The sequence below is a fragment of the Chiloscyllium plagiosum genome, chromosome 22 (assembly GCF_004010195.1).
Source record: "Chiloscyllium plagiosum isolate BGI_BamShark_2017 chromosome 22, ASM401019v2, whole genome shotgun sequence".
Lineage (NCBI taxonomy): Eukaryota > Metazoa > Chordata > Chondrichthyes > Orectolobiformes > Hemiscylliidae > Chiloscyllium > Chiloscyllium plagiosum.
The window spans coordinates 36,985,715-37,002,088 of NC_057731.1; the positions used below are offsets into that span (position 1 = coordinate 36,985,715).

The following is a 16,374-nucleotide window of genomic DNA, read 5'->3' on the forward strand; positions in this document are numbered from 1 at the left end:
TAAACATCCTCAATCTTGCTTTATGTTGGAGTCAAGGCTATTATTGAAGTAACTAAACGTTGTTGGGCCCGGAACACTGCACTAAGAAACTGTAGCAGCGATATTTTGGGGTTGAGATGATACACTGATTGTAATTTAATTTCCTTTCCATCTTCTTTTCAACTTCCCTCAATTGGTTCCACTCTTGCCTAACCATAGGCATAGCATTGCAAAAATCTTCACCTCCTGCTCCTACACCATTAAGTTCCTCCAAAAGGCTGATCTTTAGCTACATAGTCCAACGTCATGGGGTCTACTTCTATACCAGTTCTTAACATCTTTCTTAAAAATCCAAATCTTAAAACCAAGATTTTACTCACCAAATCTCACACTCTTTAGCATCAAACTCGGTCTGATAACATCTCTGAAAAGCTGCTCTGAATGCATTTGCTTTAAAAATCACCATCTATATGCAAGCCATTGTTTCCAAATAAGCTAAATTAATCCACTAATGAACGGATTGTGTCACAAGCAGTGTGGCACAATGGTAGCATCCCTACTTCCAGGCAAGATGATTCAGAAACAAGTCCCAACTGCCATGTACGGATGCATGTCATAACGTATACAAATGTTAAAAATAACTATAAAATTTAAGCACAGTTGTAACTGATGATTAAAATTCGGATTTGAAAAATCCCATTCAATTACCAAACTTTCCAGTCACAATGATGTGCTTTCTCCAAGATAAAACTGGGCGCAATTATCAAGTCAGGAAACAGTGCGTATTTAGTCTTTGTAGCCATTATAAAGCAGAGGTGGATGGCCAATATTATAGCTAAAGGTACCTTTTCATTATACATGTGGTGCGCTCTGCAATGAATGTAGCGCACAATTTGACTGTCGACCGACAATTCTACTCCTCAATCCTTAGCTATCATTTGTTTCTCCAAATGTAGCAATGGCTCTATTGTTCAGAAGCGCAAGTCATTGGTCAAAACAGGTAATACCACTACCTCATACTTGGAAGCTTCGGGTTTGAGTCCTGGACTGGATAGTCACAGAACGTGCATTCGTAATAGAACCGAACGAGTTGATGTTCAACCTGCGAATGCAGATTGTAAAAGCAGAAGGATCTACTGATCAGTTAGAACTATGTGACAGCTCCAGTGCAACAGCCTACCTATGTTAGAAAAAAAATGCACATGAGCTAAATTCCTCCTTGTTTCAAGGGATTGCTGATGATGATAGTCTTTAGTAAATACAGCACTTTTGATGACACAGGATCGGAGATATATAACACAGAAATAGACCTTTTGGTCCAACACGTCCATGCCGACCAGATATCCTAAACAAATCTAGTTCCACTTGCCAGCATTTGGCCCATTTCTCGCTAAACCCTTCCAATTCACGTACACATTCAGATGCCTTTTAAATGGTGTAATTGAACCAGCCTCCACCATTTGCTCTGGCAGCTCACTGCACACACGTACCATCCTTTGTGTGAAAAAGTTGCCCCCTCTGGTCCCTTTCAAATCTTTCCCCTCTCACCCTAAACCTGTGCCCTCTAGTTCGAGACTTCCTCACCTTGGGTAAAGGCCTTGTCTATTTACTCTACCCATGCCCCTCATGATTTTCTAAACTTCTACAAAAAGTCACCCCGCAGCTTCTGAGGCTCCAGGGAAAATAGCCCCAGCCTATTCAGCATCTCCCTAGAGTTCAAACTCTCCAAACCTGGCCACATCCCTGTAAATATTTTCTGAACCCTTTCAAGTTTCACAACATCCTTCCTATAGCAGGAAGACTAGAATTTCATGCAATATTTGAAAAGCGGCCTAACCAACGCCCTGCACAGCTGCAATATGACCTCCCAACTCCTGCACTCAATGCACTGACCAATAAAGATAAGCATACCAAACACCTTGTTCACTATCCTATCTACCTGCTACTCCACTTTCAGGGAACTCTAGAGACTTCCACATGCACAGTCAATAGGGGCACCTGGTGTCAGCAGATACTGACTCCTGAAGAAGGGTTTATGCCCGAAATGTCGATTCTCCTGTTCCCTGGATGCTGCCTGACCTGCTGCGCTTTTCCAGCAACACATTTTCAGCTCTTTACCATTAATCAGCAATTCTGAAGTAGCCTCAAATACTGGTTACAAGGGTAAATCAGAAACTGGAAATTCTGCAATGAGGAACTTAACCTTCTGTCTCCCCAAAGGTTGTCCATCAACTACAAGGCAACAGGTCAGGAGTGTGATTGAATAGTCACCAGTTTGCCAGGTTCAGTGTGGCTCCTATAATTCTCAACCAAAGAAAATTTATACCATCTCGAACAAAGCCCACTTGTTAACGCCCCATTTACCACCTTCAACATTGATGCATTTCAGTACTGGTGCATTGTGGCAGTGGTGTATATGACATGCAAAATGGATTGCAGCAACTCCCCGAGGACCTTTTTAACAACATCTCCTACCATCTGGACAGCAGATGCATGGAAACACCATGACCTGCATCTCTCAACATCCCAATTTTGAAATATGTCACTGTCCTTCACTATTACTAGATCAAAATTCTGGAATTGCTTACCTAATGGCACTGTACATATACCTTCAAACCATGGTCTGCTGCAGTTCAAGACGACAACAACTTGCACCAGCTTCTCAGTTAGAAATGGACAGTTACTGATATTGTTTGTAACTTTTTGGTCAAGCTTATTTCATCACTGGCTAATTGAATCATTTCAAATATTTTTCCAATCTTGGAGTTGCAGAGAAAATGGATACATTCTAGAGATGTAAAAATTTGCAAGGAAAAGGAGATTGGAAATGGCTGTAGTTTATAAGGATAGAGGGTGATCATAATCCTAAAATGAACTAATTCCACCTGTCTGCGCTTGGCCTATATCCATCCAAACATTTCTTATTAATGTACTAATCCAAATGTCTTTTAAACATTGTAACTATATCCGCATTCACCACTTCCACTGGAAGTTCATTCTGCACCCAAATCACTCTGTAAAATAGGTGCCCCACATGTCTTTTCAAAATCTTTCTTCTCACCTTTTTTTAATATAAAAGATGCTCCATAATCTTGAAATCCCCCTTTCTAGGGAATAGACACTTGCCATTCACCTTATCTATATCCTTCATTATTTTATAAACCCATGTAAGGTCACCTCTCAACCTCCTATGTGTCAGTGTGAAAAGTCCTATCCTATCCAGCCTCTCCTGATAACTCAAACACTCTATTCATAACAACATTCTGGTAAATCTCTTCTGAACCTTCTCCAGCTTAATAATATCCTTTCTATAACGGAGACCAGAACTGGACATAGTACTCCAGAAGAGGCCTCAGCAACATCCTGTATAACCTCAGCATAACATCCCAACTCCTATCTCCAAAAGGTGTGAGCAATGAAGACAAGCATGCTAAACACCTCCTTAACAACCCTGGCTATATGTGATACAAACTTCAAAGAATTATGTACTTGAACCCCCATGTCTCAATGTTCTACAATACTATCCAAGGCCCTACTTTAAATTGTAGAAGTCTTCTTTGTTTGTTTTACTAAAATGCAATGCAATGCATTTATCCAAATTAAACTCCAAGAGAGGAGAATTCCCAATTTTTAATGTGATTGAGCCACATATGGTGATGGATGGCTAATTAGTTGTTGACCAGGTAAAGAAGTTCGAGAGAACTCGCCTTTTTCCAGACTTGATGCAATTCAAAACCATAAATGATGGAGAGCATTCCTCTAAGTCAAATGAGATCATACGAAATTTCACTTGCTACTTCAACCATGAAATGAATTTAAAATCCATATCCTACACATCATGGTCTTTCTTCTTCAGTGTTCATTCTCAAGATTTTGGTATAGCCAATAAGATGCTGGCCGACTGTCAAATTCTGCAGACTATGGGAGAGTGCACTTTGGTAGTACCATTTAAATTTCAGCCAAAAAGCAGAATAAAACACTTGTTCAGATATTTTGTGACATTTCAATTTTGTTTTTAAACAACTGACGTGTTAGTCTGACATTTGAATTGTGTTGCTCAAACAGAGGCTGGCATCAAGCAACATCCAATGAAAAGAAAGAAACAGGTTTTAAAGTTGGGACATGGAGGAACTCTCGACAGTGCAGCATCAGGAGTGCTTGGTAAGAAGAGGTGGGGATTGAAAGCTAAAGGTACTTCGTAGCAATGGGTAAACAGCTATATGCATTGATGACTTGTTTGCTTTTATCACCCTTCGATGTCTTAAACATGTTAAAGTAGACTTTGCATACTAGAAGGCATATATCACAGTATGTATGAGGGATTACAGTAATTTGCAGGCTGTGTTTGTTATCTATCAGCATTCTAATTTGGGCGGCAACTTTATACAATGCTGGTGAGAGATTGTACAACCAGCTGATGACTCCTGTTGCTCACAGATCTTGAGAAACAAAAGGCAGCTGAAGCTGATCACTAGCAGTGATGTACTGAGAAAGCCTATCAAAACATTAGATTTAAATGGACAAGAGCAATGTTTTAGGATTACCCTAACCCTAATACTAGGAGAAAGTGAGGACTGCAGATGCTGGAAGTCAGAGTCAGGATTGTGGTGCTGGAAAAGCACAGCAAGTCAGGCAGTATTCGAGGAGCAGGAGAATCGACATTTCAGGCAAGAGCCCTTCATCAGGATAGATGCATTCAAATGAAATGCATTTGTCGATAGATGCATTCAAATGAAATCCAGAGAAAATATTAATCTAGTCTCCAGCTTCCTTGATTTTAATCATATTTGTATTCCTTTCCTAGTTTTGAGTATTCGGATACTTGGCCTATATTGACATAAGAATCCTTTTTAAAATAACAAATTAACTTTGGAGCTTTTTTTATGTTGCACAATCAATGTTTCCTTAAACTTCTATTGACTTTGCTGAACTGGAATGTTGTGCTGCACTCTGTCTTTAAGATAAACTCACATGCACTTGGAAAGGAATGTTTGAGAGTGTTTCTTTATTCCCTGCATGACATTTTCCTAATTGCTACATAGATATGCATGTGAAAGAGAATCTTGGTTTGAATCCCGAATTCCAGATCATCTTTCTCAAGTTTCTCTCAGTTCTTGCATCTTAACACCTTCTTTTCTAAAGACTAGAGTTCAAATATAACGCTTAACATTTTACCTCTGTATTTAAAGTGCAAATAACAAGGTTCTCTATGACTACTTTACTTTGTTAAAAGCAATAATATTTTTTGTGATTGCAGCAAGAGCTGTACAGAGTAGTCCAGAATTAACATAAAAACAGAAATTGCTGGAAAATCCCAGCAGGTCTGGCAGCATCTATAGAGAGATTTTAAGAGTTAATATTTTGGGTCCAGTGTCCCTTCTTCAGACCTCAGTTCAGTCCACCCACGATTTTTCCAGCAATTTCTATTTTTATTTCAGATTTCCAGCATCCACAGTTTTTTCAGTTTTTAGTCAGAATTGAGTTATTGCTAATAATACAATGTTTGATTGAACATTATCTTTCTGTTAACAGTAATTGAGCGCTGTTGATGGTTTCATAGATTTATTTTGCATTATAGTCTTAAGACCTATTTCCTGACCAATGTTCTGCACAGTGCTCGATCTTTGTTTACAATTCTGATTTGCTGCAAATGTTTCTCTTGCCATATGTTTAAAAAAAAAAATACTGTTTTCCTTTTGTTATTTTACTTTAGTGGTTGGAATTGGCAAAGGGACCAAAATGCTTAGTGGAATGTTGTCCTGCTCCAAGGTAAGTGTAATTGTTTAATATGAATATGATTTGTTTCTGGTTCTGCTAAATTCATAGCCTCAGCATTTAATTCACTGTAAAATGTTCCCTTTTGAGAATCTCCCTTAACTTTGGCTGCATTTGATTGTGCTGCTTCAGCAAAAGTATAAACTGTGTTAATATTGCTGACATAGTTTAAGATTGCTTTATTAATATTCATCACTCAATAAAGTCATTGTTAATAATATGGGTGAGGTGACTGCATAACAGTATGCAGAGACCCAATTAATGATCTGTGGCCACAGCAGGTGGTAGAATTTGAACAAAAAATCCAGAATTAAAACTAAAATGAATTTCAAACCATTGTTGCTTGTCATAAAATCTCATCAGGTTCATTACTGTACCTCGAAGGTCAATTGATGTCCTTAACTGGTCTGGCCAACAAGTGACTCCAACATGATTAAATCTTAACTGTCTATGAAGTGGCTGAACAAACCATTCAGTTGTATCAAGCACTAACTTATTTTTAAAAAAGGAAAGGAACCTGACAGATTTCCTGACGTTGACTAAGGCGCTAAAAAATAAATGGGGAGATAATGGCCTAATGGTATTAATGCTCGACTATTAATTCAGAAACTCAGCTGATGTTATGGGGGCTCTAGTTTGAATCCCACCATGATGGTGGAATTTGAACTCAACAAAAAACATTCTGGAATCAAGACTCTTGACCATGAAACTACTGTCGATTTGTCAGAAAAATGCATCTAGCGTGCTAATGTCCTTCAGGGAAGGAAATCTGCCATCTTCACCTTGTCTGGCCTAGGCATGACTCCAGATCCATAGCAATGTGGCTGACTCTCAACTGCCATCTAAAATAGCCTACCAAGGCACTCCATTGTATCAATTACTGCAAAGTATCAACAAAGAAATGAAAACACACAGACCACCTGGTATCAACCAAGTACCGGAAAACACAACAGGAAAAACAGCCCTGTTAATCCTGCAAAGTCCTCCTTACGAATATCTGAGGGCTAGTGCCAAAATTGGGAGAGCAGTGTCAAATACTAGTCAAGCAACAGCCTGACATTGTCTGTAAAGTATGATTCTGTGAGTATGATGTATGTCCCAGGCGCCACCATCATCATCCTTGGATATGTCTTGACTCACGAGCAGAACAGCAGAAGTTGTGGCACCATGGTACACAGTTGGGAAGATATTGCTCTGGGAGATCTCAACATTGACTTCAGACCCCAAGAAGTCTTATTGCTTCAGGTTAAACGTGGGATTTGAAAAATCTTGCTGTTCTACCATGTGCCATCTTCTGTTGGCTGATGAATCAGTACTTGTTGAATAAAACTAGAAGGACGTATTGAAGTGGCAGGAGCACAAAAAGTACTCTGCATGGGTGATTTCAATATTCCTTGCCAAGAGTGGATTGGCAGCACTACTGATCGAGCTAGTCAGATCCTAAAGGACAGAGCTGGTAGACTGGGTCTGCAACAGATGGTGAGAGAACTAGCGAGCGAAAAACATACTTGACCTTATCCTTACCGATTGGCTGACTGCAGATGCATCTGTTCATGACAATCGGTAAGAGTGATCACCACACAGTTCTTGTGGCAAGAAAATCCTGCCTTCACACCAGGAATACCCTCTGTGTTGTGTCACTATCGCTGTGTCTAAATGGGGCAGACTTCAAACAGATCTGGTAAGTCCAGACTGGGCATCCATGAGGAGCCATCAACAACAGCAGAATTGAACTCCAACACAACCTGCAATTTTATGGCCTGGCATATCCCCCACTCAGCCACTACTATCAAGCCAGAGGATCGACCCTAGTTCAAAGGAGTGTGTGGGATGGCATGCCAGCAATATCAGGCATACCTAAAAATAACCTGGTGAAGCAACTGAACTGGATTACTTGCATGCCAAACGGCATGTGCAGCAAGTGATAGAGCTAAGGGATCCCACAATCAACGAATCCGATCTAAACTCTGCAGTCTTGTCACATCCAGGTGTTAATGACGGTGGACAATTAAATGATTCATTGGAGGTAGAGGCTGCACAAATATCCCTACCCTCAAAGATGGAAGAGCCCAGCATGTCACTGCAAAAACTGTGCTGAAGCATTCGCAACAATCTTCAACCAGGCGTCCTGAGTGGATGATCCATATTGGCAACCTCCAGTAGTTCTACTCATTTAATTGTCCCTAATTTGGAATTCTAAATTGGAGAAAAACTAATTTTGACAGTATTAGGGAAGAACGTTCAAAAGCTGATTGGGTGCAGATGTTCGCAGGTAAAGGGACGTCTGGAAAATACGAAGCCTTCAGTAATGACAGTCCAGAGACGGTGTATTCCTGTTAGGGTGAAAGGAAATGCTGGTAGATGTAGGGAATGCTGGGTGACTAGGGAAATTGAGGGTTTGGTTAAGAAAAAAAAGGAAGCAGATGTCAGGTATAGACAGGAGAGATCAAGTGAATCCTTAGAGTATAAAGGCAGTAGGAGTATACTGAAGAGAAAAATCAGGAGGGCAAAAAGAGGACATAGCTTTGGCAACTAGGGTTAAGGAGAATCCAAAGGTTTTTACAAATCCATTAAGGACAAAAGGGTAATTAAGGAGAGAATAGGGCCTCCCTCAAAGATCAGCAGCCTTTGTGTGGAGCCACAGGATTTGGGGAGAATATACAAAATGAGTATTTTGCATCATTGTTTACTGTGGAGAAGGGCATGAAAGATTTAGAATGTGGGGAAATAGAGGTGACATCTTGAAAAATGTCTGTATTACAGAGGAGGAAGTGTTGGATGTCTTGAAATGCATAATAGTGGATAAATCCCCAGGACCTGATCAGGTGTACCCCAGAACTCTGTGGAAACTAGGGAAGTGATTGCTGGGCCCCTTGCTGAGATATTTCTATCATCAATAGTCACAGGTGAGGTAACGGAAGACTGGAGGTTGGCTAACTTGGTACCATTATCTAAGAAGGGTGGTAAGAAAAAGCCAGGGAACTATAGACTGGTGATGTCGGTGGTGGGCAAGTTGTTAGAGGGAATCCTGAGGTACAGGATGTACATATATTTGGAAAGGCAAGAACTGATTAGGGATAGTCAACAAGGCTCTGTGCATGGGAAGTCATGTCTCTCAAACTTGATTGAGTTTTTTGAAGACGTGACAAAGAGGATTGATGAGGGCAGAATGGTAGATGTGATCTATATGGACTTCAGTGAGGCGTTTGATAAGGTTCCCCATGGGATACTGGTTAGCAAGGTGTTAGATCTCATGGAATACAAGGAGAACTAGCCACTTGGATGAAGAATTGACTCGTAGGTGGAAGACAGAGTAGTGGTAGAGGTTTGTTTTTCAGACTGGAGGCCTGTGACCAGTGCAGTGCCACAAGGATCAGTGCTGGGTCCACTACTTTTCATTTCTATAAGTGATTTGGATATGAACATAGGAGGTACAATTAGTAAGTTTGCAGATGGCACCAAAATTGGAGGTGTAGTGGACAGCGAAGAAGGTTATCTCAGATTACAATGAGATCTTGATCAGATGGGCCAATGGGCTGAGAAGTGACAGATTGAGTTTAATTTGGGTAAATGCGAGGTGCTGTATTTTGGGAAAGCAAATTTTCGCAGGACTTGTACACTTAATGGTAAGGTCCTCAGGAGTGTTGCTGGATAAAGATACCTTGGAGTGTGTTCACAGCTCCTTGAAAGTTGAGTCGCAGGTAGATAGGAATGTGAAGGAGGAGTTTGGTATGCTTCCCTTTATTGATCAGTGCGTTGGGAGGTCATGTTGCAGCTGTACAGGATGTTGTTTTGGCTGCTTTTGGAATATTGTGTGCAATTTTGGTCTCCTTCCTATCAGAAAGATATTGTGAAACTTGGAAGGGTTCAGAAAAGATTTACAAGGATGTTGCCAGGATTGAAGAATTTGAGCTATAGCGAAAAGCTGAATAGGCTGGGGCTGTTTTCCCTGGAGTGTCGAAGGCTGAGGGGTGACCTTATAGAGGTTTATAAAATTATGAGAGGCGTGGATAGGATAAATAGACTGTCAATAAACACAAGCAAACGGTCTGGTCCTTTAATACTTCACACTTAATTTCTTATACGGCTGGGCACAGATCATCCAGAAACAGAGGTTAAACACTTCAGTGTTCCTCAGAGGAACTGAGCACATGGCTTAAAACCAAGACATTTTTATACTTTTTTTAAAGAGAGGTACAAGCTATAATTGTATATAAATACCAATTAATTGACGGAATGGTTTTATTGACAGCAACTCCGTCCCATGATTTTTCCTGGGAACCAACTTTGTTTTCCAACATTCAAACTATTCTTCTCTAACGAACCTAGTCTCTGCACCTGCACTTGAAGGTCAGTTAAGATGGCCAGTAATGTCTATCTAGTCTGGTTTTTTCTATGCAGTAAAGGAAGCATTGTCTGCTAATCTCTGTAGAGGCAGATTGTGGTTAAGTCAATTATGCAGCTTTAACAGGGTTAAAAGCCATTTTATGCAGCTTTAAGCAGAATTGGCAATTTGCAGCCTAGATGCGTTTTATTACGTTATTTGCATTAAAAAACCATTTTATTTCCACCTAAGTTAGTAAGAATATGTATTACGTGGTTGTTCCTGACAACTATTAGTTACCTCCACCTGTATTTAGGTTTCAGATCTTCAGGCACAACATCGAGGGCCAAAGGGCCTGTACTGCAGTGTTATGTTCTATGAATGGCTTGCTAGGCATTTCAGACTTCAGTTGTGAGTCAACCACATTGCTATGGCTCTGGAGTCACATGTTGGCCAGACCAGGTATGGATGGCAGATTTTCTTTCCGAAAGGACATTAGTGAACCAAATGGGTCTTTTTATGACAAAAAAAAAATGGTGGTTTCATGGTCATCAGTTGACTCTTAATTCCAGATTTTTAAAATTGAATTCAAATTTCACCATCTGCCATGGCAGGACTTGAACCCAGGTCTCCAGAATATTATTCTGGGTCTTTGGATTAAAAGTCAAGTGCTCCTACCATTAGGCCATCACCGCCTCTCATAAGTCATAAAATGGAATGTTTTGCCAAGTGTCATTGCAGTGCCATTAACCAGGAACAGAACTGGACTAATTCAATAAATGTGTGTGAATGAATCACCATAGTCTTGCCAGCCCGTAGGTCTGCTGTCTCATTAGAGAGACTACTGATGGTGATTTTAACCTGAGGGCCACCATACCTCAGGCGAAGGGAGAGGTTAAGAACAATCTTCTTCAGCTGGCGATGAGAATTGATCCCATGCTATTGGCATCTCACTGCAACACAATCATCTAACCAACTGTGCTAAATATTGTTGATACAAGAGAAAGTTATAGAGGCTTGGAGTTCCGTGGCAAACAATTATCGAATAAATAAATAATTCCATCATTTGCTCATTTCCCCCAGAGTATGTCCATCATCTCGAGACTGAAGGCAGAATTTTCCTGAGTACAATTCTAACAACATTTGAAACTCTGCTCCATACAGGACAAAACAGCCTACTTAATTAGTCTCCATCCACTGACTTCAACATTCATTCCCTATGCCACCAGTGTCCAGCTGCAGCAGTGTGCTATGTATACCATTCACTGCTCCAAGTCACAAGGCCTCAGTCAATGGAACTTCCGAGTGAATAACCGCCTAGAAGTACACAGGCAGAGGATGCTTGGGAGCATATTGTGTACTCCCAATCATCTTTCATCCCCATGGTGTTCATGAATTTTATCTATCTCTGCCTTAAACAAAATTAAGATGGATGGAGCATGGAGATTCTCTGCTTTAAACTGTTCTGGATATTTGCTGAAATTTTGTTGCAACTTGGGCTGCTTCAATGAAATTTGCAACTCCCAGAAGATAACCTACATAAATGACAATAAGTAGGCCAGTACTGTCAGCAGAGGACAAAAAGTTAACTTTATTATGGAATGCGTGTAGGTATTGATCTCCATGTGGATTTCATGGCAAGCTGGTAGATTTCCTACTTTGAAACTAGTAGTAAACAAAACTTGTAAGCCTTGTTTTTATCAGAATTAGCTGGGAAGTTTTGAGGAGGAAACAAGAGCAAGATATTAAGGCATCTGCAGAAAGTGATGGTAGATTAAAATTTTACATATTATATCATGAAGTGAGGTGAATTAAAGTAGTTTGCAGTGGACTGTGATATATTAATGGGTGCTAATAGCAAATAAGCTATTGAGATACATAGAATAAGAAAATTCTTGGGGTCAGTAAGAAGTCAAACTGAGAGCATCACATTATTACATATCGACCATGTTATTAAATCAGTGGTGCTTATTTAAGCCTTTTAAAGTGAACTCTCCCACTTTGAAAGATAAGGACAGCAAACGTATGGAAACATAACCACCAGCAAGTTCCCCTTCAAATCTTTCTCCTTTCTGAATTGGAACTATATATTCATGTCTTCTGAGCAGCATCAAAATCCTAGAACTTTGCTTCAAGTGGTGTTATGTCTGTACCTCTTTGCACCCTTGCATGTCCTCTCGTCCTGTTGCTCTTGTCCCCTCTCTCTCTCCCAAAATCCATTTGGTCCAAAGCCAATTGGGAACCAGGTGATTACAGTTCCAAGTGTGAAAATATTGGATGAGGGTGTGGTCAGCTGTGTGATTTGCTGCGGAAGCTAAAGGGCATCAAAGTGGAACAGTCATAAATGGCATTTGTTACGATTGGAGAAAAGATGTTTTAATAATGGGGCAGAGGCTCAAACATGGAGAACGATTGCCGAAAGCTACAACACAGTCACTTTGGAGTTTTCTTACATTAACCTGAACTTGTATCCTATTTTTTTGTGTTGAAGTTAAGCAAATGGAATATTGGTCTTTATTTCAAATGATGCATTAAATAGGGAGGTCTTGCTAAAACTGTATAAGGTAATTATCACACCAGATTTGGAACATGGTGAACAGTTTAGGGCCCTTAATCTAAGGAAATTAGATCTTAATCTAATCTAAAACCCTTAAAATACTGGCATTGGAGGCAATCCAGAGAAAGTTCTCTAGACTGATACCAGATATAGAGGGACTGGTTGAATAGGTGAGGCCTGTTCTCATTTGTATGCTTCAATAAGTTCACTTCCTATTTTTCCAAATGGGGGACTTGACAGTGTAGATATAGAAAGGTTATTTTCCCTTGTGCGAGAGTCTAGGACAAGAGGGCATAGTCTGATTAAGGGGTCATAATTTCAGGACAATGAGGAGCAATTTCTTCTCTGAGGATAGTAAACCTATGGAATTTTTTATGCAGAATGTTGTAGAGGCTGTGTCTATTCAAAGCTTCAGTCAGGTTTATGGGGGAAAGGCAGGAAAGTGGAGTTGAGAATTAACAGATCAATCACAATCTCATGGAATAGTGGAGCAGACTCAGGCAGAATGGCCTACCTCAGCTCCTACAGCTTATGGTCTTCGAGATCTGGCAATGATGGAAATGGATTTTGAAGGTGATGATGTATTGAGGACTGTGGCAAGCCAGAAGACGTCGGAGATGGGATAGCACTGCAAAGACAAGGGGATTAAGGGACCTCTTTTGAGGAGAGAGGTGAAAAAGAACATCACCTGAAGAAAGAATCATTTACAATATTGGCTACCTTAAGGGCTGGGGAGGAAAGTTGGATGATCACTTCAATGAGAATAGGATTGTCACTCAAAATGAGCTAGTATTGAATGCATCGATACACCTATCTGAATGTTAGGAGATATTTAAGGGAGCTATTTCAAACTTATCTAACAAGCCTGCGATGATAGCAAGACAGTAGGGAGATTTAAGGAATACTGAAAAGTTGGGATGGGTAATTAGCAGCACAGAGCACATGAGAGTAAAATGACGGAAGGAATGACAACAGGGGAAAATTTTCCATTTGCTAGATTCATGCTATTACATAGGAAAATGTTTGCATTTGTTGGTGGTTAATCATCTCAACCTCAGGACATTTTTGTAAAAATTCCTTAGGGTGGGGCCTTGGGCCGACTCGACTTCGGCCAATTCATTTATCAAATCTTTCCCCATCAGATATGGAGATGTTCACTGATTATGCAATTTTGTTTATTTTGTATCATCTGTAATAATGCCGACTGTGCACATGCGCAACCCAACATGATCAACGTCCCAGTCATGGGCTGATCAGTGGTAAGTAACATTTGTGCCAGCTAAAGACTATCTTCAACAGTAGGTGATGTGACCATCTACTCTTGGTACTTAGAGTCAATCAGCACAGAAAGAGACCGTTCTGCACCAATCAGACATCCCAATCTGACCCAGTCTCATTTGCCAGCTTTTGATTTATATCCCTCTTAAACCCTTCCTATCCATGTACCCTGTTTTTTTTAAAAGTTGAAGTTATACCTGCGTCTACTTCCTCTGGCAGCTCATTCCATACGTGTACCACACTCTGTGCAAAGAAGTTACCCCTCAGGTCTTTTTAAAAATCTTTCCCCTCTCACCTTAAACCCATGCCTTCTAGTTTTGGACTCCCCTACTCTTGGAAAAAGACCTTGGCTATTCACCCTATCCATACCCTTCATGATTTTACAAACTTCTATTAGGTCACCCCTCAGCCTTCAGGGAAATTAGCCCCAGCCCATTCAGCCTCTCTCGACAGCTAAAATCTTCCAGTCCGAGCAACATCCTTCTAACTTTTTTTTTGCATCATCTCAATTTTAACAACATCCTCCCTATAGAAGGGCATCCAGAATTGTACACAGTATTCTAATGTCACGTGTAGCTGCAACATGATGTCCCAACTCATATGCTAAGTGTTCTGACCAATGAAGGGAAGTGTGCCAAATGTTGCCTTCACCACCCTGTCTACCTGTGACTCCACTTTTAAGGAACTATGCACCAGTACCTCCTAGGTCTCTTTGTTGGAAACACTTCTCAGGGCCCTACTATTAACTGCATATGTCCTGTCCTGGTTTGCCTTATCAAAATGCAACTCCTTACATTTAAAATAAACTCCATCTGTCACTCCTCGGCCCATTAGTCCATCTGATCAAGGTCCCATTGAATTCTGAGTTAATCTTCTTCACTGTCCAATAAACCTATTTTGTGTCATCTGCAAACGTACTAACCATACCCCTCTTATTCACATCTAAATAATTTATATAAATGAAGAAAAGCAGTGGACCCAGCACTGATCCTTTGGATACCTGCACTATTGGTTATAGGCCTTCAGCCTGAAAAACAGTCCTCTACACCACCACTTGTCTCATACCTTCAAGCCAATTTTGTATCCAGTTGGCTAGCTCCCTCTAAATCCCATGCAGAAGAGTATTTAAATATGGTAAATGCTGACCTTGCCACTGCAACCCATTTCCCTTTAAAAAGAAGTCTCCAGTATAGGTTCTTGGATTTCTGACACCTGCCATTAGCACTGTCCATTGGACAAATCCGGAATGATTACTCTTGTAAGATCTGGAGAATACAGCAACCAATACACGTTATGCATTCCTCCTATGGAGAAAAACAACACATTGTACTGAACCGAAAAAAAAATCACGATGAAGAGCTAAACTCACCTGCCCAATGCTATTTTGATAGGTACAGTAATGCAGGAAGTAAAAAGATCTGCTGATAAATCCAGGTTCATAGTTAGAATTTCAATGGCCTCACAGGCAGCTAGCTGGATACAGTTCTTCATTGGTGACAAAGGCAGTGGATGATTTGGTTTGATAGCTGCACTCCACTCAAACATCATCCTAGATTGTGTGGTGAAGTTCTAACATTAATGATAATACCATCATTGCATGCCCCTCTTCAGTATCCTGTGGGTTAACTATTGAACCAGCATTTTGATTAGACCAGACACTTAAATGCTGTAGCTACAAAAACAGACTGAGGCAAGTCATTGTGGCATGTGACTTGTTGCCTAACTTCCAACAAAACCTTTCCACATCTACAAATCAGAAGTGTAATGAAATGTTCAATTCTGCCTACTTGCCTAGAGTATTGCAGCTCCTAACAACACTCTGTAAGCTTAACACTATCCAGGATAGAGCAGCCATTTGATTGATGGTGCCTTTTAACATTCATCCCCTTAACCACAGGCAACAGTACCCTCAAGCCTCTCCTGATGTTCACAGATAGACAATGTCAACATTGTGTACCAAGCATAAAAAACTGCCGTTAATTCATCGGAGACCTCTTTGATATTATTGCCCAAACCTGTGAGCTCCCCTATCCAGGAGGTTTAGGGCAACTGATGCATGGGAGCACCATAAAATGTTTAAAAAGGGTTTGACATAACAGGGAGTTGCAAAAGTGAATAGGAACTCTTGGGTTAATAAACCGCTTGCTCTGTTAGCCAAGTGTAAATGAGCCTACTGCTGCACAAGATATTTTTGCATTTTGTGCCAATGCGATGCTATAGAAGGGCAACGTGCATAATTTTTAAATGCCTAGGGTTGTTGGCCAGTTGAACATCTCTTTTGATATAGTAGTCAGAAGTCTTTTATTATTTTGGTGTTGACATTAAAATAGCTCCTATTTGTGTTTGTACAAAGCACAACATTGCTTGCATGATGCTTAATTGACAGTCTATTAGATGAGATATGCTATTGGCTAGATATTAATGCCAGTGTGCCATCATGTTAATCCTTGCATTGCTATTG

At 40.3% G+C, this 16,374-nt stretch overlaps 1 protein-coding gene across 3 annotated transcripts in view; it reads left to right on the forward strand.

The window, feature by feature from the left end:
• Nucleotides 1-16,374, forward strand: part of trub1 (TruB pseudouridine (psi) synthase family member 1) — an 85,220-nt gene that overhangs the window by 12,338 nt on the left and 56,508 nt on the right. For 2 of the 3 annotated variants that reach the window (XM_043712809.1, XM_043712808.1), the window contains exons 2-3: nucleotides 4,045-4,140; nucleotides 5,693-5,748. In XM_043712809.1, coding sequence (XP_043568744.1) covers nucleotides 4,045-4,140; nucleotides 5,693-5,748 — 152 coding nt within the window. The remainder of the gene's footprint in view (nucleotides 1-4,044; nucleotides 4,141-5,692; nucleotides 5,749-16,374) is intronic. The other variant, XM_043712810.1, reaches the window with a different exon arrangement.